The 27,150-nt window shown below is 40.3% G+C and overlaps 1 protein-coding gene across 1 annotated transcript in view; it reads right to left on the reverse strand.

Moving 5' to 3' along the window:
• fras1 (Fraser extracellular matrix complex subunit 1) overlaps positions 1 to 27,150 on the reverse strand; it is a 379,704-nt gene that overhangs the window by 186,056 nt on the left and 166,498 nt on the right. Inside the window, exons 13-14 of the mRNA XM_047381020.1 lie at positions 21,823 to 21,969; positions 2,704 to 2,847 (exon numbers count right to left, since the gene is read on the reverse strand). Coding sequence (XP_047236976.1) covers positions 2,704 to 2,847; positions 21,823 to 21,969 — 291 coding nt within the window. The remainder of the gene's footprint in view (positions 1 to 2,703; positions 2,848 to 21,822; positions 21,970 to 27,150) is intronic.

Consider the following 27,150-nt stretch of genomic DNA (forward strand, 5'->3'; position numbering starts at 1 on the left):
GGAGAGTCCGACCGATAGTCGAACCTCGGCTTCAGGAGGAGCAGTGTGGTTTTCGTCCTGGCCGTGGAACACTGGACCAGCTCTATACCCTCTACAGGGTACTCGAGGGTTCATGGGAGTTTGTCCAACTGGTCCACATGTGTTTTGTGGACCTGGAGAAGGCATTTGACTGTGTCTCTCGTGGTGCCCTGTGGGGGGTGCTCCAGGAATACGGAGTCGAGGGTCCTTTATTAGGGGCCATCCAGTCTTTGTACAAGCGGAGCAGGAGTTTGGTTCGCATTGCCGGCACTAAGTGGGACCGGTTCCTGGTGCATGTTGGACTCCGGCAGGGCTGCCCTTTGTCACCGGTCCTGTTCATAACTTTTATGGACAGGATTTCTAGGCGCAGCGAAGGGCCGGAGGGGGTCTGGTTTGGGGACCAGAGGATTTTGTCTCTTCTTTTTGCAGATGACGTGGTCCTGCTGGCCCCCTCTAGCCAAGACCTACGGCATGCACTAGGGCGGTTCGCAGCCGAGTGTGAAATCAGCTCCACCAAGTCCGAGGCCATGGTTCTCGACCGGAAAAGGGTGGCTTACCTTCTTCAGGTTGGAGGGGAGTTCCTGCCTCAAGTGGAGAAGTTCAAGTATCTCGGGGTCTTGTTCATGAGCGAGGGGAGAATGGAGCGGGAGATTTGCAGACAGATCAGTGCGGCTGGCGCAGTAATGGGGACGCTGTGCTGGTCCGTTGTGGTGAAGAGAGAGCTGAGCGGAAAAGCGAAGCTCTCGATTTACCGGTCGGTCTATGTTCCTACCCTCACCTATGGCCATGAACTTTGGGTCATGACTGAAAGAACGAGATCCCGGATACAAGCAGCTGAAATGAGCTTCCTCCGTAGGGTGGCCGGGCACTCCCTTAGAGATAGGGTGAGGAGCTCGGCCATCCGGGCGGACCTCGGAGTAGAGCCGCTGGTCCTCCACATCGAGAGGAGCCAGTTGAGGTGGCTCGGGCATCTATACCGGATGCCTCCTGGACGCCTTCCTCGGGAGGTGTTCCAGGCACGTCCCACCGGGAGGAGGCCCAGGGGACGTTGGAGGGACTGTGTCTCTCGGCTGGCCTGGGAACGCCTTGGGCTCCCCCAGGAGGACTTGGAGGAGGTGTCTAGGGAGAGGGACGTCTCGGTATCTCTACTGAGTCTGCTGCCCCCGCGACCCGGTCATGGATGAAGCGGAAGACGATGATAATGAGTACAAGGTTTTTCTTTAACAGAACAGTTAAACTTGATGATTTTTAAAACAATTTTGAACTTGAATTAATATCTCCTCAGTCTGCCTAGCATAGCATGAGAGAAATGGTATAATGAGGTCATTGCTGCAACATTTAAGTAACACTTGTGTAAATTGTGTAGCAGTGGCACCTAGATGTGGTATAAAGTTTTAATGTCATTCCACAGATTTCCTCAGATTTTCCTCTAAAACATATGTTTTATCGGTAATAAATAAACATACACTTTATTTGTCAGCTCCTGCCATTAAAAGGAAACTTTGGCAGCTTTTTTTTTCTGCATTAGTTAGACTAAACGTCTTAGTTTACAGCAGCCCTTCCCTCCTATATAGAACACCATTTATTGTTGCCAGAGAGAGTTCAGTTCAGGTTATAAAAACCCATATAATGTTTCCACTTTACTAAAACGTAGTATGATTGTTTTGATTTAATTGTGTTTATACGGCCATCCCTGCAATAAATACGTTTTCTTTTTTTTTGTTTATTGCTTTTCTTTTCGAAATAATGAGAATATTTGTGATGAACATGAGAATTTGAACCTTGTATATAGCAGCGACCACCTTGTTTGGTTTCTGAAGAACACACCTCAAATAACCTTAAAGAGTTTTTTAATATAGTCAGTGAAGCTTTTCTAAGCTGTGCTAAAAGAAAAATGTCTGAAACGTTGTTTTTAAGGCAGAGTACTGGCTTTGTAGTTCTTTAAAAATGACTATAATTAACAGGTCGTAACACAAACAGAAATCAGATTACAAATACGGCATGATGATTTAATTAGCAAACTGAAGAATGAGGTCTTCAAACAAAAAAACTGAGAAATTAATATGAATGAATTCATATTAATTCAGTGCCTTCCTCAGGACGTGTTCCAGGCACGTCCCATCGTGAGGAGGCCATGGGGACGTTGGAGGGACTATGTCTCTCGGCTGGCCTGGGAACGCCTTGGGCTCCCCCCGGAGGAGCTGGAGAGGTGTCTGGGGAGAGGGATGTCTGGGCGTCTCTGCCGAGTCTGTTGCCCCCGCGACCCGGTCCCGGATAAAGCGGAAGATGACGAGTACGAGTACTTGTCATCATATTGGCAGCTTTGAATTTGGCAAAGAAATTGTAAGTTGTGACCCTGAACTTGAACTATTTCAAACCTTTTCTGTGTGCTGCTTTTTAAGCTTCTGCAACACTGTATTTTTCAAATGTACATTTTATTGAGCTTAGAAGCTGGAGGCAGGTGTGTAAATCCAAACTGAATGTATATTTTAGCTTTCCTTAATGTTTTGTGGCATTGTTTGGACATCGCTTCATGTCCAAACAGCTCATATAAATGTTTCTCTTAATTTAAAATTGCTCGAGAGCCTCCCTTCATACGGAGCAAGGGAATTAAAAAGTGGAGAAGTTTCCTGACAACATGCTGTAGGTTTACACAATGCAACGTAAAAAATGTGTCAGTTTTACCGTAACAGATTCCTTCCTGGTTGTAGTATCCTGCTCCACAGTCAAATACACAAACTCCATCTTTAAGCAAAGCGGCGGGGTCAGAACATGACAGGCACTCCTGCTGAGTCGGTCCGCGGCATTCAGAACATGAACCATGACAACCTGGATGGTGGAGAAGACAGAAGTGCTTTCTTATGGTGGTGCATGTTCTTCCAAAAAGGCAGAAAACAAGTAACACAGGGCTGTACAGCCAAACCTGGAGTTAATCTTTATATGATAGAGCAGTTAGGGTAAAATGACAAAAATACAGTTTGATATGATATTGGATATTGGAAGAAATAGGCTGCATTGAGCTGATTTTAACATAGAGCTGAGCGCAATCTAAAGTTTTACTTTTTGAAACAGCTCTTTCTTTCTTCATGACAGACCAGCATAGAGGGCGCATTATGGCACATTAGGCCCCAATCTGTCCGTCCATCACCGATGAACAAGACAGAAAACATACAATAACTCCTTCGTTCAAGGAGAAGACTGACCATCAACCCAGGAGGAAGCAGCCATACCCACTTGAATCCAGATTCATAGCAGACAAAATGAAGATTATCAGAGAATCTAGTTGTACCATGCAAGCTGTGCAAAGCAAACGGCTCTGACCAAAACAAGTTACCCTGGTTATGATTCACATAAATAAAAATAATTTGGATGGGGCCTTCCCTCAAACATGTAAAATGCCTCCTTTAAATGTGTGAAAACTGTGTCATCTCAGAGGTGCTGTTGGCTCAGTGAAGCTATTTTAGGAGAAGATCTGCTTTTTCCTGTAGTTTCAGAGTGGGAAGCACGTGCAAACTTAGGGTTTCAAACATTTAGCACCGACACATGACTTTGTGCATGTGCGCCTTGGTGCTTTAACCCTAAAAGCTTATACCAAATTCCTGTTTAAATGTTACTTTTATTGCTAAACTCATTTAGTTAGACAAAAGGAAAAACATCTTGTTTTTAAATTATAAGAGTTTTAGTTGTAGGCAAATGATTATTATGTAATTAATAAAAATAATTTAATTTTGTTCCTTAACGTTAACATAGTAATCAACTCTGGCTTTAGGAATTAAAAGCTTTTGTTATTGCTGACATTTTTCTCCTTAAAATAATTCTCAGTAAAAAGCTAAAGACAGTTTAAAAACAGGGAAGGCTCACTGCAGTCACACACTGATGTATTTTTTTCAGAGCTTTCTATGTGAAATAATGTCTCATTTGAAATCATAATGACCTCTAGAACATGTTCAGCTACCAGCATCAGTTGCCATAGTTACAGGCAGAGGTAAGCTTTGTGATACTAAGAATCTCAGCGATGAACCTTCATTAACCTTTGTCCACTGACAGTGCGGACATTTAAATGATACATTAAGCATTCATTTTTTAAGGAATAGTCATCCATTTTTTCCAGAGACATTTATGAAAATCCCAGTCAGGGCAAAAAGCATCGTATTCGTAAAGACCAGCGCTCTTTGTGACACAGAGAAGCAACAATATAACCTGTCTCACACTTGGCTTTGTATTGCCGGGATGAAAATAAATGAATAATTATCATCTGTGTGATATAGCTGCAACTGTCATTTCCCAGCAGCCCACCAATATGGGCAAATGCATAAAAAAAAAACCCAACAAAAATAAGGCAAACTTAAAGGAAGACACCTTACATTTATCCTTACTGACGCCTCACGCTGCATGTTTTTGTTCTGCTGCTTTCCTGCAGAAGATAACGCTCCACCAAATCAAGACAAGCTAGAATGAACAAAAGTTTTCTTCCTCAGATGAAAAAGGCAGCTAAATTCCCCGTAACACTTTATATACACTGGGTTCGAACAACAGATCTCAAAGCTTTATCAAATGTTTTATAAAGTGAAGACTTTGGCAGTTTTTCTCTCATTTTTAATCTCTTCAGACAGTCTAAAGAACTATTGATGAAAAACATTTAAAATAATTACATGAATGTCTGGATGTTTGGCAAAAAATCTAAAGAAATGAGCGCGAACTTGATGGCATTAAAGATGAAATATAGGTTAAAATCTGAGGATAAAAGGAATAACAGGAGCAGAGAGTGAAACTTAGGAGCCATAATAAGCGAGAGAAACTCAAAGAGGCACAGGGAAATTCACCCAAGGAGAGTATAATTAATTTATTCAGTGTCATAAGAACAGCTGATAAAAATCTTAATTAATCTGAGATTCCAGAACAGAGGCCAATACATATCTGAGAAGTTATTAGACAGGAGAGTGAAACAAATCATCCGATCCCTGCTGCTCTGTGCCAACTGTCCTCAAGGAACAAAATTCACACACTTCTTAGTTGTGTTCTTGGAAATACACCCCACCCAACTGAAACTTTTCTTCGACCACCTTAAAAACATGATGTTAGATGAAAACGCAACAGCTTTCTTGTTCTCCTAACAGCTGTATAATTCTTGTTTCTTGATTACAGGTTGTTGGAAATTTCAGGTGCATTCCCAAAAAGGAACAAGATAGGAGTTAGTATACCAAACAGATGAAAACGCAAGGCCATGCAAACCTTTGGTAAACGCAAACACATCTCTGTCCACTTTGTCCTTGCTGCAGACATTATTTAATAATTGACAACATTTGGATCCAAGCTGAATGTCTTCAGTTCAAAAGTTTAAAGAAGAGAGAACGTGACAGTGCATATCCCTCCCATCGGGAAGCCTAACCTGAGAAAAGTCCAAGTTTAGCCAGAATGTTGTCAATAATTGAGAAATATCTGCAGCAGGACGTTATGAGGCTGGAGTAAGAATATTCCCTTCATTTTCATTAACATTTCCAAAGTCATCCTGAGAAGCTGCAAGATGCCCAGGGTGTGGTGTGATCAAGGTGATAGGATCATTATGGGAAGGTATCGCTGATGTATCAAACATTGTGGGCATGTAGAAGAGCATCTCAACGACATCATCCATTGTCTATCGATGATCCAAGATCAGCCTGCAAGGTAACATGAGGGAAAATCACAGATTTCAGGGATAGGGATATATAGTCTTTCAAGTAGGTTTTGAGTCTGCCCAGGGGTCCCCTTCTATTTGGGCTTGCCTGGAAATTCTGAAAGTGAGACATCTCAGAGCTACTTTGATCAGATGCCCAAACCACCTCACCTGCTAAATTTTGACTGTGAGGAGCAGTACGTCTACTTTAAACTCACCCCAGATGTTCCTCCTCACCCTTTTTTGGGCCAAGTCCAGACACTCTGTGAATGAAACTCCTTTCAGCAGCTTGTATCCAGGATTTTATCTTTTGGTCATGGTCCATATCTGATAACAGAAGGTGAGGGCTGGAACATAGACCAACCGGTAAATGGAGAGCTTCGCTTTTTGGGTCAGCTCTTTCTTCAGCTCGTTCTTCACCACGACAGCACAGCTCACATTACTGGAAATGAGATCCCAATCTGTCCTTTCCTCTCCTACTCCATTATGGTACATAAATCATGAAAGAGATACTGGAACTCCTTTGCTTGAGGCAGAAACCGAGTCCTGGTCCTGATGGAGCAAGATGTCTTTTTCCCTTGGTAAGAACTATGACTTGAGACTTGGAGGAGCTCACTTCCATCTCAGCTTTTTTACACTCAACCATGAACTGCTCCAGATGCCAAAACAACCACATCTTCTGTAAAAAGCAAAGAGGAGATCTATAGATTCCTAAATCAGAACCCTCCTTCCACGACAACAGCTTGGGTTTCGGTGCACTAACCCCACAAAAAAGATCCATTACAAGTGGGAGACCTGGCCGAGTCCAATCCACACTGACAACATGCTCAACTTTGTACCAAGAATACAGCCCAGATCTTGATTTGGGTTTAGGAGGACCTGACAGCCTTTAAAAGCAATGCAGGTACCCAGTACTCCAAAGAAAACCTTCGTAAACCTTCTCCGGAGAGTGGATTAGACAACCAATCTTCCAGGATCTCATCAGCAATTCTGCAAGTGCAAAGACCAGATCCACTTTTCCAGGGCCAGAACAGAAGCAACACTGGTGCTTCTGAATCTGGGGTTTGATAATCAGTGCAGCTGTGAATCAGTTGACACGCTGCAGCTTTCAGGACATTAGGAAGAAGATCTCGGTGAGGATTAAAATCAGCAAACTGATTTCCTTTTGCAGTAAACTTCAGGAATCCTTGCAAGTTAATTTTCATGTTGTTCCACAACTGGCTGCAGGGGTGGGGTTCACAAAACAATCTTCAAAAGCTTTAAATGAAGGTGGTCAACTGTTTCATTCTAGATGACAGAATTCTTTTTTTAATTTAAGGATTTCAATGGCAAAAAAGCAAAAACCACTGGACATGAATGGTTAAAAATGGGAAACTTTCTTTCTGAAGGAGTTGCAGGAAAAGAAGAAACAAACCTCTGCAGTGACCTACAGATTAACAGGTGAAATGGATTCAGCTCCTGTGCTTTCCCCATTATCTGAGGACATCTCTCTGTTTTTGAACTTCTGCACCTCTTTAACTTCCTCCACCTGTGACGATCCCTATCTTGGGATTTTCTTTCCACCTCCTCATTTTGGCCATTTCACTTTTTCTTTGTGTTTCTGTGTGACTCAGTTCTTTTTCCTCAAGTGAAACCACCTCTGTCCAGTGTGCATAAGATAAAGAGGACGGTTCATGATATGCTCTCTAGGTTTTTAAATACCATAAAAATCCTTTTAATATCCCACTCACCCAGAGATATTATGGAAACTATTCCTCCAAAAACGGTTACAGCCAACAAGAGGATTACACGTCCTTTACCTTGTTCCTCTCAGAAAAGCAATTTATTATTACGGGCAGCCTGAAGCGTAAAGTTATCAGCAAATGTAATCCTGGAAGGCCAGTTGCCAAAAAAAACCTCCCCCCTCATCTGCATGAACAGGGGCAGGTTTGGATGGATGCACGGTCACACGGTGGATTGGATAATCTTCGTTCTGCGTCCCCGCGGAGCCATACGGGGACACAATTACCACGCTGCCGAAGTGGTTCACATCTCCCAAACGTCCAGTGATAAAACCAGATGAGATGAGATATTCAGCAATTAAACTAAGTGTGGAGAAAGCAGATTTGGAAAGATAAAATAAAATGCATAGCTGCGTCTGAAAATCTATTGTTGGAAGGAACTCAGAAATTATTTTTTTTTTTCAGTCATTCATTCAACTTCAATTAGAATTCATGGATCTAACTTATAGCAACAAAACAGAAATCTGCCACAACACATTTTTCATATTTCTTACTGACAGCCTGAACCGAGTTAGCTGAGGAAGAATGCAGGAGTGCAATAAGCTGTATGTAAAATCAAACTAGTTTCAGTTTAGTCGAGATTGTGAAAAACGAAGAAAACGAGAGAAACTGGCTTTCTATTATCCATTCAAGCTATTTAAAAAATTTTCACACCCCTGTTTAGATACCCAGTGATAGTGATATAATAAAATCAGATCATGATAAAGGATTTTAAAGGTTTGTACCTGAATAAGAAGCTTGTTTTTAAAACATTCAGGAGAAGTTAACACTGCTAGTTGGTTTAAACATGCTAAAAATAAAAAGGAACTTTGGACAAAAGATGTTCTACACCAGACATAGCCCACAGACCCAAGGAAACCATTTTAACTCATTAGACCAAAGCAGTGAGAGAGAAGAGATGAATGTGTTACAGCAGCTGTAAACAATAGAGGAGAAGATCGGACACAAAGCCCCCTTAATTCTACACAAGTCAACTTAACTAAACACATGCAGATAAACTACAGCTCCCAGAAACTCGATATGTTTGGAAAGTGAAGGTTTGCAGAAGCAGAGTGCTTTTCTGGGTGGTCCAGGTCTTCTGCCAAGGAAAGTTACGATCTGGCGAAACACCTCACGAGCTCATTATCAATGTCAGCTCCCATCTCCTCTTCCTCCATCCTCAGTCCCTCCTTCCATTTTCTGCAACAAGAAATCCACTCAGGCAGAATCAGGCCTAATGCCTTTCACCGAAGCAGCTGCTGATTTGCAGTCACAGTGATTGTTAGTCCCTCTTTCCACTGCAGCTCTTTTTGTGTTTCATCCTCTAGAGATATTTGTGGGAGGAAAAGAAAACAAGGGATTTTGTTCCCATTAAAGCCTGTACAAAGATTAAAAAGAATTGGATGGCTGACTGGTTGTATGAATCCCACAACAGGTTTAAATTATGAAAACTGTATCAGCTGTGCAAATTATTTTTTCTTTACAGTATTAAGTCTGGATTAATGCAAAGTAGTTGCAGGAGTGGACTTCTTGCACAACAACTTGCTTCCACTTGATTTGCTGTGCTACATCCGAGAGTAACACATTCTGTTGGCCTGTAGTAGATATGATTTATGCTTCATGGCTGAATCCTACAATGGATTGCACAAAAGCAGGACAGAGGTAGCATCACTCAGAGTGTCCACTGAGAGTTTGCACAATGCTGCCATCCATCTAGTTATGGAGTATTAGCCAGAGTTTCTGCATTAGCTGCTGTGGTCTAACCAATGTAAGGCTGATTATTGAGCATGTGCACTGGGAGGTATGTAGTCATTAAGGAGTTAAAGGAGCTGCAAACCACTCAAGTCACAATGTGGTTGTTTTTTGCTCACCAACCTACCTTCTCTCTGGGCCATTTTATAACTACCCATTATCTGTAGGGAAACAGTAGGTCTCCAACACTCAACTAAGCTGCTTCCTGTACATAAAAATGCACACCTCTCTGTGGTAAATGTATAAAAGCATGCTACATGTGGGTAAACAACAATTAGCATGCTGTCTATTTCTCAAATAGCACAAAAAGGCAGATCTGCAATTAAAACAGCCCTAATGAGCAAAATGCCATGTCCCAGTTTGCCCATATTTGAGTGAGGTTTCATGCAGCATTTAGGCCAAACCTTTTATTGAACAGCTCAACGTTTTTCTGTGTAAACGTATTTCTACTATTTCTGTTGTCATGGAATTCACTGCAGATGTCAGTAACAACCCGAGCAAACCAAACATAGAAAGGAATCGAAATAAATTAAAGCAGCGTTGGCGGCCCTCCCAGCTCACCACCATTTCAACTTGTGCCGCAACCGCGGGGGTGATGCATTGACGCCGCCATGCCCCGTGGTGATCTTGCCTCTCGATTCCATGGAAACACACCACATTCATATTTTATTGTGAGACGTTAGATATTGACTCTTGGCCACATGCTTTGATGCAGAAAAAGCCTAATCGCACTCAGTTGTTTGTTGATTGGTACAGATCATTCATATCCAGTTGAAATCAAATCAGATCATGCATGTGTGATTAACAGCTAACCGTATGCAAATGGAAAGATATCGAATTTTGGCACGCTGCCACGCCCGCACACTATGATGTAGCAAAAAGCTTTTCGTAAATTTTGATCCCCGATGCCTTTAGAGTCATTTTAAAGTTGGCAAGTCAAAAAGCTGTAGGAGGAGTTTGCTCTGATATGACGTGTAAATGAGAGAAAATGGTGGCTTTGATCCAACATGGACAACTTCCTGTGGGGTTTGGACCAAGGCTCCAAGAGACTTTTTTTTAAGGTCCTGGGAAGTTACATATGTGTACCAAATTTCATAATCCTCGGTCAAACCATGGCTTGGGGCTGATTTTTAAAAATATTATAGGGGGCGCTGGTGAGGAATTAGGCGACGCCCACCAAATATTTAATTGGATATTTTTTGGGGGCTGGACTAAGATCGATCATGTTGAATTTGGTCCAGATCATATGATATATGTGGAAATTAGAGCCAATCGCATGACCACGGCGATATGCCGCACTTGGCCATGCGCCACAGACACACCTTCTAGAGTACAGCCTCTGTGTGCCAAACCAAGGCAGACCAACTTGTTATCTGTCTTCTGACACAATTTCAAGTTGATTAGAGGGTCAGAGAGGGACTGTTTCAAGTGAAATTGGGACTTCCTATTCTCAGAGGGTGGGGCTTTGATGATGTCAGCATCAATCAATCATACCAAGTTTGGTCTCATTCAGCCTTTCTATGTGAAAGTTGCAGCTGTTTGAATTTTTTGGTGAGCCGGTGAGGTTCGTGGTCTGGCCACGCCCCCTAAACATGATCATAAACTCAGGATCTTGATAATCTCAAATGTCTTAAAGGCATATTGACCATAGCTCAAAATCCCTAGGAGGAGTTTGTGAAAGTTTGACATGTATGAAACGTCATAAATGCCCAAAAATGACCCTTTGACCCAAAAGGCTGACTTCCTGTTCATTTTAGGACATACCTCCATGAGACCTTTTTTTGTCATTTTAAGAGATCTACCTGTGTACCAAATTTCAAATCTCTAGGTCTTACCAGTTGGTCTATCTCACTTTAGGGGGCGCTGTAAAGCCGTTTGGCCACACTCATTTTCATTAAAATTTCCCCAAATTTTTATTTAGGGACAATTTTGTGCAAGGTTTGTTGAGTTTTCATATATATTTAGGCCCCCCAAAAGCCACTTAAATAACAGAAAAATAATAATAAAATAATAAATAATAATAAAATAATAATAAGACAGGCGATTTTAAATTAGTAAAAAAATTAATAAAATGATGGGTAAAAGAATGGAATGACACAGAGAATAAGTATTGAAGGAAAGGATGTGCACAAAGGTATAAAAGCCAAGAAACCAGCTGAAATCTCTTAGTATTTATTCCTGCTGCTGCTATGTGTAAATTAAAATTAGCTAGCTGAATGTTAACTGATGAGTTGTGAAAAGGCTTTTCATTACAGCCGTATTGAGTGATATGATTGATAAAAACAAATATATATGTATATTTATTATTTCCATGCTGTTTTACTGTGATTTAAACAGATTTATGTTGTTAAAGGCCCATCTGGGGACGTGTATTGCAAATTAGCAAAGACTATAAATGTCATAGCATTCAATATTTGTTTAAACTTAATGCTTGTCCCTATGCAAATAAACAATAAAGAAACAGAATTACAGCATAACATCAAAACCAGAATCTGCTTTTTTGCCAAGTTTGTGCACACAAACAAGGAATTTAGTTTCAGTTCCACTTTGGTCTCAATAAGGACATTTGTAGGTGTTTTCCTTATTAGTTATTGGGTCTTTTTATATTTAGTTTTATTCCTCTTAGATCACTGTTTATCTTTCCCCCTTGATTTGGAATCCCCTTGCATTTGTGTTCAGCTCATCTTTGTTATTAAGTCTCCTTCCTTCAGCTGCTCTGCCTTCCCTCTGCCTCACTGGTGATCCAGAGCTCCTCTGAATGCTCTTCTGGCTGGCTTATCATTTTTCTACCCCTGCCTCAATATTTAAGCTCCTGATTTCTCTTTGTTCCCCGCTGATTTCTTCTGTTGCCTCCACTTTTGTACTCCATATCTCTTTATTTTACAACCTCTACATGCCCGGTTCTGTTCCTGTGCTTCCAAGACCATTTGTATACGTTTCTTTGATTTTATCATTAAAGTACTCGACCTAACTTCTGTTCAGCTCTGCACTCGAGTCCTTTATAACGAAACATGACAGAACTTGGACTGTATCAGACATGCTTTAATGGTACATAAATAAAAAAATAAGTAAAATAACCTTTTACACAAATGGTACCATCTAGTTATTGAGCTGTAATGAAGGTGGTACCGTTTTGGTTCTATAGAGCCGTCTTTTAAGTCTTTTTTTATCCGGTAGTGAGGAGGTTTGCCAAATAGTCATGACACAGAATGTAAGTTGCTATATTGACAGTTTTTTTTTCAAAAAGGTCTTTAGACAAAAATGTTGTTCATAATAAATGACCACAATTCAGGGTGATATTATTTTTAAGAAAGCTGGAAAGGGAAATGTAAGGCATAAAGAAGTCAAAAACAAAAAAGCCAAAAGAAACAAAAAACTATTTTCTCCAAACTGTTTTAAGTGGTTTTTTCTGTTCTTTGCAGCACAAATGAAATCTTGAATAAGTTACAATGGGGATCGTTGGGGCCAAGGTGCAGCAAGAACCCTGTGGGCCAAGGCTTGAAAAGTATAATTTCTTAAATCTGCACAATACGAAAGCAATAATACTTGGACCCTAGAGGGAGCTTTGCCCTCCATCGCTTTGTGAAATATTCAGAGCTATTCTAATAACCCGTCTACTGAATAGAAGTCTTACAGAGTTCGTTCAAGGCAACAAAAATTACATACAGCCTCCCCGATGCTTTTAAAAAGCAACAGTTTGCTCTGAAAAATGTTAGAAATTAATATTTGAATGAAATGTCAGAAGGTAAGAATAATATTTGAGAAAGCCTGATGGCCCTCTGACTGAAACACTATCTTCACTGCTCTCCTTATCAGGACCGAGGCCATTAGAGGACAAGATGTTACTGAAAGGTTAATGTGTAGTCTTATTAGGGAGGTCTGCAGGGATGATGCCGGATGGCTTAACACTGAGATGCTGATCCGATTTAGCAGCACAGAACTGTAAAAATACAGTCATTTACTGTGTGAATTCAGTCAGCCCCCAACAATTTTCACCACAGTTTGTACAAATTACCGTGCCTTGCAAATGTTTTAACACCCCTAACCTTTCACAATCTGTCATGTTAAAACCACAACCCATGTATTTGATTTTATCAGGGTTTTATGTTGGAGACCAACACAGATTACTGAAAAATTGTCAGGTGGGAGGAGAATTCCCATTTTTACAAATTAAAATCTGTAGACTTTGAGTGCATTTCTCTCTTAGCACTAAGGTTCAGGGAGAAACTTCTGGAGAAATTTGAAGCAGAGTTATGTTCTAAAGCAATATCCCAAGCTTTGAACATCTTGCAGAACTCCGTTCAATCCACGCAACATGAGAGGATGGACCAGCTGCAAACCTACCAAGACATAGACGTTCACCTAAACTGACAGGTGGAGCAAGGAGAGCATTAATCAAAGAAGCAGCAAAGAGGAACATGGAAAAGGTTGGAGGAGCTGGAGAGATTCACAGCTCAGGTGGGAGAGTCTGTCAAGACGACCACCATTAGTCTATTAGCGCTACTTAACTCTTACAACATTATGGAAGATTGGCTAAATGATAACTATTGTTAAAAGAAAGCCATAAGAAGCCATTGAAATTTACCACAAGCCATGTAGGGCAGTGGTTTCCAACCCTGCTCCTCAAGGCCCCATGTATGTCCTGCATGTTTTAGGTGTTTCCCTGCTTCAGCACACCTGATTTCAATTGATGGCTGATTAGCAGGCTATTGCTGAACTGCAATCACCTGAATCGGGCATGTTAAAGCAGAGAAATATAACATACAGAACAGGGGACCCTGAGGAGCAGGGTTGGGAATCACTGAAGTAGGGCACCCCACAGACATCCAGAGGAAGGCGCTGAGGTCAGATGAGTCCAAAATTAGCCTTTTTGGCCTTCATGCAAAAGCTGTGTGTGGCGAAAACTAACAGTGCACATCACCCTAAACACGCCATCCCCAGGGTGAATTATGGTGGTGGCAGCATCATGCTGTTAGAATATTTATTAACAGGAACAGGGAATGTCAGAATATATAGGAAGATGGATGGAGCTAAACAAAGGACCACCCTGGAACAAAATCTGTCAGGGACTGCAAAAGATTTGACACTACTGCAGAGGTTCACCTTCCAACAGGACAATCCTAAACATACAGCCAGAGCTGCAAAGGAGAGGTTTAGATTAAAGCATATTAGAATTACCTAATTGTTGGTACCCAGCCATGGGTTACAACATTAAACAGACATAATTCTTCAAACTGGATCCAAGAGTCTCATATGATCACGTGATCATATGCACTAAGTTAAGTAGGAATGAATTGCCGTTTGTGTATCCGGTATTCATTCACACAAGAGGATAATTAAGGTGCGAGCGTGGCTTGAGTTTTCTTTCTGAAGTCTACAGAAGCAAACTGTGATCCAGAGAGTTCCCAGCAGAGACCCTGTCTCTACATCGCCGAGTAGAGCAGTTTTTCCCGGTCTGAAAGGAGGACAAAGGTACCGCAACACAGCACGCCGCTCTACGTGCTGTTTGGCCGGGCGGCAGAACGAGCCGCCCCTTTGCCACATCTATGGAGTTTAGCTGCAAGTTAACCCTTTGTTCACTGGGGATGCTTTCCTCAACTTCGTTGTCCCGGACATCTTCTCCTCAGCACGGTTCACGTAAGAGGTAGAGTTTAGGCAGAAAAGAATAGTTTAGAGGTAAATACCCTAAATAATGTTTGTTTAATGACTTTTATTTTTGTTTGTGTTGAGAAACTCAGCTACAGTAAGTGCTAGCAGACTAGAACTCAGCCAAGGATGTGTTCATGTTATGTTTTGAAAGTTAAGGCAAACTTTATATAAAGGGTGGTTTTTAAACACAGATTGGCCATAACGCACCGTCCACGCTTATGCATTTCAACACTTTTATTAGTGGTATTTTAAAGGTATGTGTTTGATTCTGGTAACCAGCTATAAGCTTTTTTTGTTTTAGCTCCAACCGCTAATAGCTAAGAACACGTTCTTGCACACTTTATGAGTCAGCTGAAGATCATTTATCCAAAAAGGTTGTTAGTTTCCAATGTAGGAAGTAATTTCTCCTTAAATATTATTTTACTAAACGTGTTAACTAATTAAACACAATTAAGACCCATTTATCCAAAGGTTTGGTTCTTATTCTGAATAATATTTCCTTAATAATATTACTTTAAATATTATTGTACTAAATAAAGACAGCTAATTATACACCATTGATAATTGGTCATCCAGAAGATTGGTTTTATTCAGCAAAGTCAAGTCAAGTTTATTTATATAGCACTTTTCAGCAACAAGGCATGCAAAGCGCTGTACATGAGGAAAAACATTACAATGATACAGAAAATCAAACACAGAAAAACTAATCAAATGACACTTATAATCCTTGGGAGTTTACTGGTAAGAGCTGGTTCTAATCCAAGCTTTCTAATAGAGGTAATTAGCTCATTAAGTCCTCTGTGGTAAGGAATTCATCCGGTGCTAGAAGAAAAATTATAATATTAATCCTTCTTGAGGTCGCTGGTATGAGGCAGTTATGGTCCCATCATTCAAATAAGCTGGGTCACTGGTATAAAACAATTTTAGTCCAAACTTTTTAAATACTAATAATGTTTGGCTGTCAATGGTATGATATAGTTGTAATATAATCCTTTTAAGAAATCTAAAATTCTCTGGTCATTGGTGTAAAAACAGCTTTAGTCCAAATTTTCAAATACTAATAATATTTGGCTTTCGCTGGTAATCCTTCTGAGAAATCTGAATATCTATGCAAAGTAATGAAATCACACATTTAGGTAGATGAGAAAAGAGCAAATCATTCTTTAAAATTGCTATTAAGACAGTGTCTCGCCCACGGCCAAAATTGAATAGGTTAAAAAATAATCTAAAAGGAGGAATTCAGGAAAATCTCATAAAAATAAACACAACTCAGACCGAAAAGAAAAATAAAACAATTAAATGTGGCTTACTGAACATAAGATCTCTCTCTTCAAAGACATTGCTAGTTAGTGACCTGATTTGTGACAATCAGATTGATTTATTTTGCCTCACAGAAACCTGGCTGCAGCAAGAGGATTATGTTACTATAAATGAGTCAACTCCTACTAATTATTAAAATTTTCACATTCCTCAAAATACTGGGGCGAGGAGGAGTAACAACCATCTTTCAGTCGGATTTATTGATTAGTCCCAGACCAATCAATAGCTACAACTCTTTTGAATATTTAATCCTTAGTTTTCCTCATCCAAATTGCAAAGCACTAAAACCACTTCTGTTTGTTGTTTTGTACCGTCCAACAGGCCCTTACTCTCAATTTTTAGATCATTTTTCAGACCTTTTATCTGATTTAGTGTTAAATACAGATAAAGTTATTATAGTGGGGGATTTTAACATTCATGTTGACGCTGAAAGTGATAGCCTAAATATAGCGTTTAATGCTATCTTAGACTCAATTGGCTTTGCTCAAAACATTAACAAACCTACCCACCTTTGTCTTCATTCTCTGGACCCTGTGCTGACATATGGCATTGAGTGTAAAGACATAACAATATTCTCTCAAAACCCTGTCCTGTCTGACCATTTCTTAATAACCTTTGAGTTTAATTTAACCGAATACTCCACACCTGAAAGAAAATTTCATTATAGTAGATCATTATCAGGCGATGCTGTAACAACCTTTAAAGAATCTGTTCCACTTTTGATTTCCTCATTATCACAGAAAAGCACAGTGGAGGGCAATAATTTTGTTTCTTCCCCTTCACAAATTGATTATTTTGTTCATAGTGTTTCTTCATCATTGCGTGATGCATTAGACAATGCAGCCCCCTTGAAAAAGAAGGTAATCATTAATAGGAGGCTGGCTCCCTGGTTGAATTCAGAGCTGCGTACTTTAAAGCACAATGTTAGAAAATTGGAGAGAAAATGGCGCTCTACACACCTAGAGGATTCCTACTTAATCTGGAAAAATAGCCTAATGTTGTATAAAAAGACACTTCGCCCAGCCAGAACAGCTTATTTCTCATCATTAATAGAAGAGAACAAGAATAATCCTAGGTTTCTCTTTAGTACAGTTGCTAAACTTACACAGAGTCATAGCTCTGTTGAGGTATCCATTCCCTTAGCTCTTAGCAGCCATAACTTTATGGGATTCTTCTTAAATAAAATTGATTCTATTAAAAAGAAAATCTTTGACATACTCCCGAAGATGATTACTTCATCCTCAGCAGGTGAGACAACATTGGAAATAACTGCAGAACCTGATTTGTGTTTGGACTGTTTTGATCCTGTGAAGCTTCCTGAGCTATCAGAAATATTAGCTTCATCTAAACCTTCAACTTGTATGTTAGACCCAATCCCAACCAAATTATTTAAGGAAGTGTTCCCTCTGATTACCAGCCCCATTTTAGATATGATTAATCTATCTTTAGTAAATGGATATGTACCACAGGCTTTTAAGGTAGCTGTAATTAAACCTTTACTTAAGAAACCTTCGCTTGATCGAGATGACTTGAAAAATTACAGACCTATATCCAATCTTCCGTTCTTATCTAAAATTCTTGAGAAAATAGTTGCTAATCAAATGTGTGAGCATATACACAGCAATGACCTGTTTGAAGAGTTTCAGTCAGGTTTCAGAGCTCATCATAGCACTGAAACAGCTCTGCTGAAAGTCACTAATGATATTCTTATGGCCTCAGATAATGGACTTGTGTCTGTTCTGGTTCTGTTAGATCTTAGTGCTGCATTTGATACAGTCGACCATAATATTCTCTTAAAAAGGCTGGAATATGCTGTAGGGATCAGGGGAACAGCGCTAGGCTGGTTTAAATCTTATCTGTCTGACAGATTCCAGTTTGTTCATGTAAATGATAAATCATCTTTCAACTCCAGGGTTAATTGTGGAGTACCACAGGGTTCAGTACTTGGGCCAATTCTCTTTACTATATATATGCTTCCAATAGGTCAAATTATCAGGCAGCATGGGATAAATGTTCACTGTTACGCTGATGATACTCAGCTTTACTTATCCATAAATCCTGATGAGCCCAACCAGTTAGATAGACTACAAGCATGTCTTGAAGACATAAAAACTTGGATGACTTTAAATTTTTTGCTTCTAAATTCAGACAAGACAGGAGTTGTCGTCTTTGGACCGGAGTCTTTAAAAAAGAAACTGCTTAGTCAATCACTTAACCTGGATGGCATTAAATTGACCTCCGGTAATAAAGTAAAAAACCTTGGTGTTATTTTTGACCAGGACATGTCATTTAAATCCCATATTAAACAGGTTTCTAAGATTTCCTTCTTTCACCTCCGGAACATTGCCAAAATTAGAAATATCCTATCCAGGAGTGACGCTAAAAAACTACTCCATGCATTTGTTACTTCAAGGCTGGACTATTGTAATTCTTTGCTATCAGGATGTCCAAAAAATGCAGTTAAAAACCTTCAGCTGATTCAAAATGCTGCAGCAAGAGTTCTAATGAAAATTAAAAAGAGAGATCATATTTCTCCTATTTTAGCTTCCCTTCATTGGCTCCCTGTTAAATCCAGAATAGAATTTAAAATTCTCCTCCTCACATATAAAGCCTTTAATGATCTAGCTCCATCATACATCAAAGATCTGATTGTTCCATATGTTCCTAACAAGGCACTTCGTTCTCAGACTGCAGGTTTACTGGTGGTTCCTAGAGTCTCTAGATGTAGAATGGGAGGCAGATCCTTTAGTTATCAGGCTCCTCTCCTGTGGAACCAGCTCCCAGTTTTAGTCCGTGAGGCAGACACCCTGTCTACTTTTAAGCCTAGGCTTAAAACGTTCCTTTTTGATAAAGCTTATAGTTAGAGTGGCTTAGTTTATCAGGGAGGGAGCCTTCCTCCCTCCCTGTTGGTTGGAGTGAGGTGGAGTCAGGTTTAGCCTAAACCGGCTCAGTTATGGTTGAGGTGCAAACACACCCTCCATTTCTGCTACCTGTATGACCCCTTCTCTTTTCCAATGGTTATAATCAGTCTGACAGAGAGAGGTATCCCAATCCTTGGGGTTTTTAGTATAACAATGACCATCAGTGGGACCCTTTGTGGGGTTCCTTCAGACGACATTGTTGTAAATAAGCGCCGTTTAGCTAAATAATCTGAACTGAAACTATCTGTGTAGTTATGCTGCTATAGGCTTAGGCTGCTGGAGGACATAATGACCACTTTCACCCTCTTTGCTACATTCTCACACTACTCTCTAATTCTGCATTATTTGCTGTTATTTCAGCTTTTAACCTTGTTCTCTCTATTCTCTTCCTAGAAGCTACACTTGGCCTGACTCTGTGTCTGCCTGTGACACCTTCCTGGAGAGGGGCATCGTCCAAGCTTCTGCTGGCAATAGCTTAATGCTCACCTTCTACCGATGATCCACATGGCCCTGTCTTAGTGTTTAACTCTTTCTCTCTCCTAGACATGGCGATTGACTGAGCTTTTAATGTGACTAACTCTATGTGCTCTCTTTCAGACTCTAACCTTGAAAACTGGCTCAGAGTTTATCTGTTCTTTCTTTCTAGGTGAAACGACTAAAGAAGCTACATCCATTAACATTTACCTTTCCTTCCCATAGAAAGTACTCCTGGATCAGTGCTTCTTTGTTCTCTTTGTGTCTCTGCTCTGTTCTCTCAAACCCCCAGTCGGTCGTGGCAGATGGCCGCTCACACTGAGCCTGGTTCTGGTTCTGCTGGAGGTTTCTTCCTGTTAAAAGGGAGTTTTTCCTCTCCACTGTCGCTACATGCATGCTCAGTATGAGGGATTGCTGCAAAGTCAACGCCAGTGATTGTCCACTGTCTCTACATGCTCATCCAGGAGGAGTGAATGCTGCAAGTCACTGACTGGATGCCATCTGCTGGGTTTCCTTAGACAGAAAAACTTTTTATCCAATTTGAATAAAAAGCTAACTCCGACTGCACTGTTCAATGGTTAGGATTAATTGGAATGTATGTACCTGACTGTTGTGAAGTGCCTTGAGACAACATGTGTTGTGAATTGGCGCTATACAAATAAAACTGAATTGAATTGAATTATTTTATTAAAATAATGTTTTATCTGATCTTGCATTGTGAATGGTTGTCTAAAGGTATACCAATTTTTGCCTAAGTTAGTTAAAAGACTAACTTAACTTCAATTCCAGATTCTTCATGATAATCCTTGGTTCTCAAACATAAATATTTCATGGTAATGTTGCATCACTCTTTCGGTCATGGTTTTCAACCATGTTTGATTAACTTGTTTATTTTGTACATAGCCCTTTAGTCTTCCTTATTCTTTAATTCTGCTTGGTAGTTTAGTTGGGTTGTTTTAGAATGGTGAAGAGTTTGTTGATTGAAATATGTTTGACTTTGAGTTGACTTAGTTTTGTTAATAAATTCTTGTATTTTAAGAAATTGTGTGAATTCATTCTGTGTGTGCAGAGCTTATACTGTTCAATAATGTCAGAGCTTGGTTCATCCCAATCAATTTTGTCCTAATACCATCGCCTTATTGGGCTGCTATTTACAGGACAACCTTAAACACACCGAAATATTATTTAATAAAATATTAAAGTATTAATATTGAATAATATATTCATATTCATAATCACAACATAGTCAAAGTCCAGACCTTTCCACTGTCGCTACATGCATGCTGAGTATGAGAGATTGTAAAGTCAACAACACAATGCAAGTGACTGTCCACTGTCTCTACATGCTCATCCAGGAGTGAATGCTGCAAGTCACTGACTCAATGCAATCTACTGGGTTTCCTTAGATAGAAAAACTATTTAACCAATTTAACTATTTAAACTGAACTTAATTGCAAGGGTTAATAATTAGGATCAATTGGAATTGACGTACTTGACTTGGAATCTGTATGATTCCATTGAACTGAGTGTGTAAAGTGCCTTGAGAAGACATGTGTTGTGAATTGACGCTGTAGAAATAAATTTAATTGAATTAAATCCAAGTGAGAATAATTGAGAATCAAGATTTATTTATACATTAGGAACCTGAAGCATTTTGCTAAGTAAAACAATCTCCAGATATGTAATGCTGGTAGAGACACCCCAAAAGACATGCAGCAAAAGTTGGTTCTACAAAGTATTAGGAGGGTTGAATAAAAATACATGCCACATTCTGCTGATATTTATTTGGAGAAGGAAAAAAAAAGAAAACTAGATATCCTTTTCCTTTGGACATCCCAATTATGCACCACTTAATGTTGGTCTATCACATAAGTCCTGTTAAAAAGCTGCAATTTCAGAAAATGTGGAAAAGTTCATAGGGTGTTAATATTGTTTCTGGGCAATAAATGCTACATAAGACAGACCACAGTGGGATATTAGGCATTAATCAATGCATATCATAAAGTTTTTTTGGTCGTGATGTTTTAGGCTTTTGGCAGCATTAGAGATGGGCAAATAATATCTTGATTTTCAACATGCACACTTTAACTATAAAATAGTTAACAAAAGTAAAGAATAGTCATGCAAATATTTATCAAAAACTTCCTTAATTCTCCCTGAAGTTCAGAAAAGTTTTGAGATAAATAAAAACTAGACTTCACTTTGTTATCAATAATGTTGGAGGGTAAATCTGACTAAGGGGAAAATTTGTCAGATCAGATCTTGCGATACTTACGGCGACAATGTGAGTGGTCGTGCTGGTAGGAACCAGGGGGACAGGAACCCAGGCACTGGTCTCTGTCCGGGTCCAGTAAAGGCAGCTGGGACTCACAGGATTGGCATTCCCATCTACTAGAACATGTGGCACAGGATTCTGGGCAGGCTGAAGGGAAGAAGAAGGAATGTGATTAAATAAGTTGCCTTAGAAATATTTTTTTTCTGAGCAGAGCTGAGCTCTGGAAATTGTTACAGCACTGAAACAGAAAGCAGGTTGTAAATTATACACAAACAAATCCCATGAGGGTCTTTAAATCCCAAGTATGCTGGAGGGTTGTCACATTATTAAAGCGGGTATGTAAGCAAAATCTCAAGACCTCAGCATAAATCCAAGTGAACACAGATTTCCCTAATATCCGGAGAAAAGCAGCAAACTAAAATGTGAATTTATTGTTTGCTGTGAGAAAATAAAGCAAGACCAGCCCTAAAAGAGAAGCACATTTCTCTGCTGGGGGATTTAAGTTTTATGTTGCACATTTCCCTTTTTCGTCACCTCCAAACATGAAACATCTGCTTAATCCAACAAAACTAGAAACTTTGTTTGCACTATTGTGCAAACATTAATACAATAATTGACAACAAAAATTACAACCAGAAGGAAATCTTTGACTCGGATATAATTTGCTTCACATGCAAACCAGTGATGGGGATGTAAATGACTTGCACTGACATGTCCAGAACAGGCAGCAGAAAGCAGAAGTGGTGGCATCATGAGCAAGTCAATGTGTTACAACCCAAACGGTGAGAGACGGTCAGCAGACACAGATTCCAGGTTGATGCGTCAGGCAGCAGACAGCCTGGAACCCATTTTCATACAGGTCACATCATAAGTTTTAATAAGGATGGAAGGTTGTACTGTGCAGTTACCCAAAATGTGGGGTGTACATGTGTTACAGTTGTTTAATGTTGGGACCAATGAGTTCTTGAGACCACTCACACACATTGTGAAAGTTCTGGTTAGGCACACCAGAAGAAGGCTCGCCTGATGGTGTGCCAAGCTTTCCACAACTTCCAGATTTCTGTGCTTGCAAACTGGATACGGACACAAAGCTCTTCACAACACCTCTTGTCACCCTGCAACATCTCTCAGTGACTGTCATCAGCCGGACTACGGATTTACCATCCCAAACAAATGTTGCCATTAAAACCAGAGCAGGGATGGATGCATTTGCAGCTTTTTTGGAACCAGCAGATATGGACTGAAGAAAAATGGTGATGTATCACGTTTGGCGAAGCATGTAGGGCTTGTATCACCATAGAAGACGATTAGACATTCATAAAGCAGCAATACTGCCGAAATTGTGGAGACTGGGATCATGAATTTCCCTCATTGTCCCCCAGTCAAACATGCGCAGGATCAGTTTAGACATTAACTCTCACCCAGTTCAGTTCTGATTTGTTGGATTTTGAGGACAAGTTACAACAGCTGTAGAATGACTTGCTGAGGAAGAGGATGTGCCAGATGTATGACTCTTCCACGCAAAATCACCATGTTTGTCCATGCCTGAGGTGGCGCCACATGCTGGGTATATGGTACCATCAGTGTTCCTGTACTGCTACCTCCATTATCCATTTGATCTGATATTGCATTCATTGCAATACATTGATAAGACATTTGCTTCTTACCTGACAGGTGAAATGAAAAACACTCTTTATATATTCATGATGGGACCTGTTGCTGATCAGGACAATAAGGCAGCAAGTTAGCAGTTTGTCTTTAAAGTTGAAGTGTCAGAAGCAGGAAAAATGTGAAAGTGGTCCAAGGAAGACTGAGCATTGGGCGACATGTCATTAGAAAATTTTGCAATGGCAAGATTTGTTGCTAAACATTGCAATACTGGAATCAGTTGCAATATATGCACATTTTCCTTCCATTTCTCTTTATCAGTCGTGTTTCAAAACCTTTCTGTGACTTTTAGCATCTTAAGTACCCTCATATGTGTCAGGTGTAAGCATCTAATGTTGTAATACTGAGTCCAACAGGCTAAATATATTACACTACCATGCAAAATGTGAGTTTCTAATGCTTGAAATATATTAGGCAACAATTACTGCACTCCAAACAGTCCTTTGTGGCGTTAATATAGCTATATAGTGTGCCACCCTGATTCAGTGGTGAACTCCAGTGGTGACTTGGGTGCCCAAGACTCACTGAACCATGTGGGGAGCAAAGGTTGGTTTGTTTGGTGAGATCCAACCAATGAGCTACAGTAGTTTACATTGTAGAAAGAGCTCACCTTGATTTTGATAGAAAGGTGTCATAATATGCATACCAGTTTTTTGTGTAATTCACAGTTCATTAGTGCAATAAATGATCTCACAAAATATCTTCTTGAATATAATATTGACTTGAGGACATGTAGGAGGAACAAAATGCAAAAAAAAGTTGCTTTTTAAAGTAGAACAGCAAACTAAATCCCCTTTAAACCAAACAGCCACCCACACAGAAACCGATACCTGGGTGGAGGGGACGGGGGAGACAAGACGAGGTGGAGACAGTGGAAATTCATGACGATGGAGGATAAATACAGATTAGAGAAAAGAACATGAGAGGAAAAACGGAAAATGAACGCCCTGGGGTAACATGATGATAAATTTAAAGCGGGATAGAATTTATCTCATTAGAAATATGAAGCTCTGCCTCATCGCTGTATGTTTCCCCACATAAGCTCAGAAACAAAAACATCAATATTTAGAGGTGTTATATTTCCCACCCCTTAATAAAAGGCATTTTTGCCACATAGCTGCTACAAAATTTATTGAACAATGCTTCTAACAAGGACGTGTTGATCTTCAACGAGAGTACCTCGACTTACACACACACACACTGTGGTAAACTGAATCAGTGCAACCTTTATTATCACTTTAGAGGACCATTTTTAACAAAAAACCTTTAGCTTAGTTTTTGTAAAAACCTTTAGTTTGGCCTAATTAACTAATATCTGATTTCAAATATCATGTAGGCCCATAATTTGTCCCAATTCCCTATTCTAAAGATTCAGATTCAGATTTCTGAAAATTCTATGTAATCCATCTGATAACATATTTTCTTTTACAGCTACAGACTGGGACGCACTGTGCCAGCCACATGGAGAGGACATCAATGCCATGACTGAGTGTGTAACCGACTATATAAACTTCTGTGTGGATAACATAATCCCCAACAGAACCTTGAAATGCTTCCCCAATAACAAACCCTGGATCACCAGTGACCTGAAGGGCCTGCTTAACAAGAAAAAAAGAGCCTTCAGAGAGGGAGACAGAGAATTATTGAGGATTATACAGAAGCAAGAAGTCAAGATAAGAGACAGCAAGGAGGTGTACAAGAAGAAACTGGAGAGCAAGCTCCAGCAAAACAATATTAGAGATGTGTGGACAGGGATGAAGAAGATCACAGGCTTCAAGCAGAAGGATGATCACACCGATGAAGGTCTGGACAGAGCCAATGAACTGAACACATTCTTCAATAGGTTCAGTTCATAAAGAAGCTCAGCATCCTCCTATCCTGCTCACAGCCAAACAGACATCCCACCCTCCTTTGACCCACAGGATCCACAGCTGTCCAGTAACACCTCAAATGTTTTATCTTCCACCTCAGCCATTGACCCTTCTGCTTCTACATGTTTACCTTCAACCATATCAGAAGATGCTGATGCTTCCTTTGCTTCCCCCTTCCACCTGTGTGTCTCAAGAAGTCAAGTGAAGATGCAACTGGAGAGACTGAATCGGAATAAGACTGTAGGTCCAGATCATGTCAGCCCTAGAGTCCTGAAGGCTTGTGCAGAGCAGCTCTGTGGGATTCTGCAGTACCTTTTCAATCTTAGCCTGGCCCAGAAGAAGGTTCTGGTGTTGTGGAACCAAATAAAACTCACCCATCAGTCCTCAATAACTGTAGACCTATTGCCCTGACATCTCACATCATGAAGGTCCTAGAGAGACTCCTGTTGGCCCACCTGAGTAAGCAAACAGTAAACCATCAGGACCCCCTTCAGTTTGCTTATCGTTGTGGAGTTGGAGTTGAAGATGCCATCATACACCTGCTTCAACAAACCCACTGTCATCTGGACAAAGCCAGCAGCACTGTGAGGATCATGTTCTTTGATTTCTCCAGTGCTTTTAATACAATTCAACCTGATTTGCTTTGTCAGAAACTCCAGAAGACTCAGGTGGAGGCCTCAACAATCTCCTGGATCAAAGACTACCTGACAAACAGACCACAGTTTGTGAGACTGAAGGGTTATGAGTCTAACCAGGTAGTCAGCAGCACAGGAGCACCACAGGGGACTGTACTCTCACCATTCCTTTTCACTCTGTACACCTCAGACTTCCAGTACAAGACAGACTCCTGTCATCTGCAGAAATACTCGGATGATTCTGCAGTCGTGGGGTGGATCAGAGATGGACAAGAAGCTGAGTACAGGAAGGTGGTGGACCGCTTTGTGGCATGGTGTGGAAACAATCATCTCATTTTGAACGTGACTAAAACAAAGGAGATGATTGTAGATTTTAAGAGAAACAGGAATAGGTCAAAAACTATTACTATCATGGGAGAAGAAGTGGAGGTGGTGGAGGAGTATAAATACCTCGGTGTTCACTTGGACAACAGACTAGAGTATAGATGCAACTGTGAAGCCATCTACAAGAAGGGACAGAGCAGACTGTACTTCTTGAGGAAGCTTAGGTCCTTTGGCGTTTGCAGCAAGATGCTGCATATCTTCTATAAGTCTGTTATGGAAAGTGTGATCTCTTCTGCCATCATCTGCTGGGGAAGCAGCATCAGAGCCAGGGACTTAAAAAAGCTCAACAAGCTGATAAAGAAGGCTGGTTCTGTTCTGGGGACTCCTCTGGAACCTCTGGAGATCATTGTGGAAAGACGGATTCTTCATAAAATGAAGAACATTGTGGAGAACCTGAGCATCCTCTTCATAAGACGGAGCGCTACAGGAGATCCTTCCTGCCCACACCTACAACGGCTCTTTGAAGAAACCTACATAATGAGCTACAACAACATTTAATTTCCCTTTGGGATTAATAAAGTATTTTTGAATTGAATTGAATTTTCATATTGGAAACTATCCAGGATACGAAGGGTACCTCAAGGCTCAACCGTCGGCCCCATTTTCTTCTTGGTATACTTGCTTTATTTGGGATCAGTGAGATGACTTTTCAATGATTTGCTGATTATGTTCAATTCTCTCTGCCTAAACTGGATCCAAATTTGCTTCTGTTTAGGGTTTCTTTAAAGTTCCTTGAAACATGCATCAATGGATGGAGATATTATAGGGGA

Source organism: Girardinichthys multiradiatus, chromosome 12 (genome assembly GCF_021462225.1).
Source record: "Girardinichthys multiradiatus isolate DD_20200921_A chromosome 12, DD_fGirMul_XY1, whole genome shotgun sequence".
Taxonomy (NCBI): Eukaryota; Metazoa; Chordata; class Actinopteri; order Cyprinodontiformes; family Goodeidae; genus Girardinichthys; species Girardinichthys multiradiatus.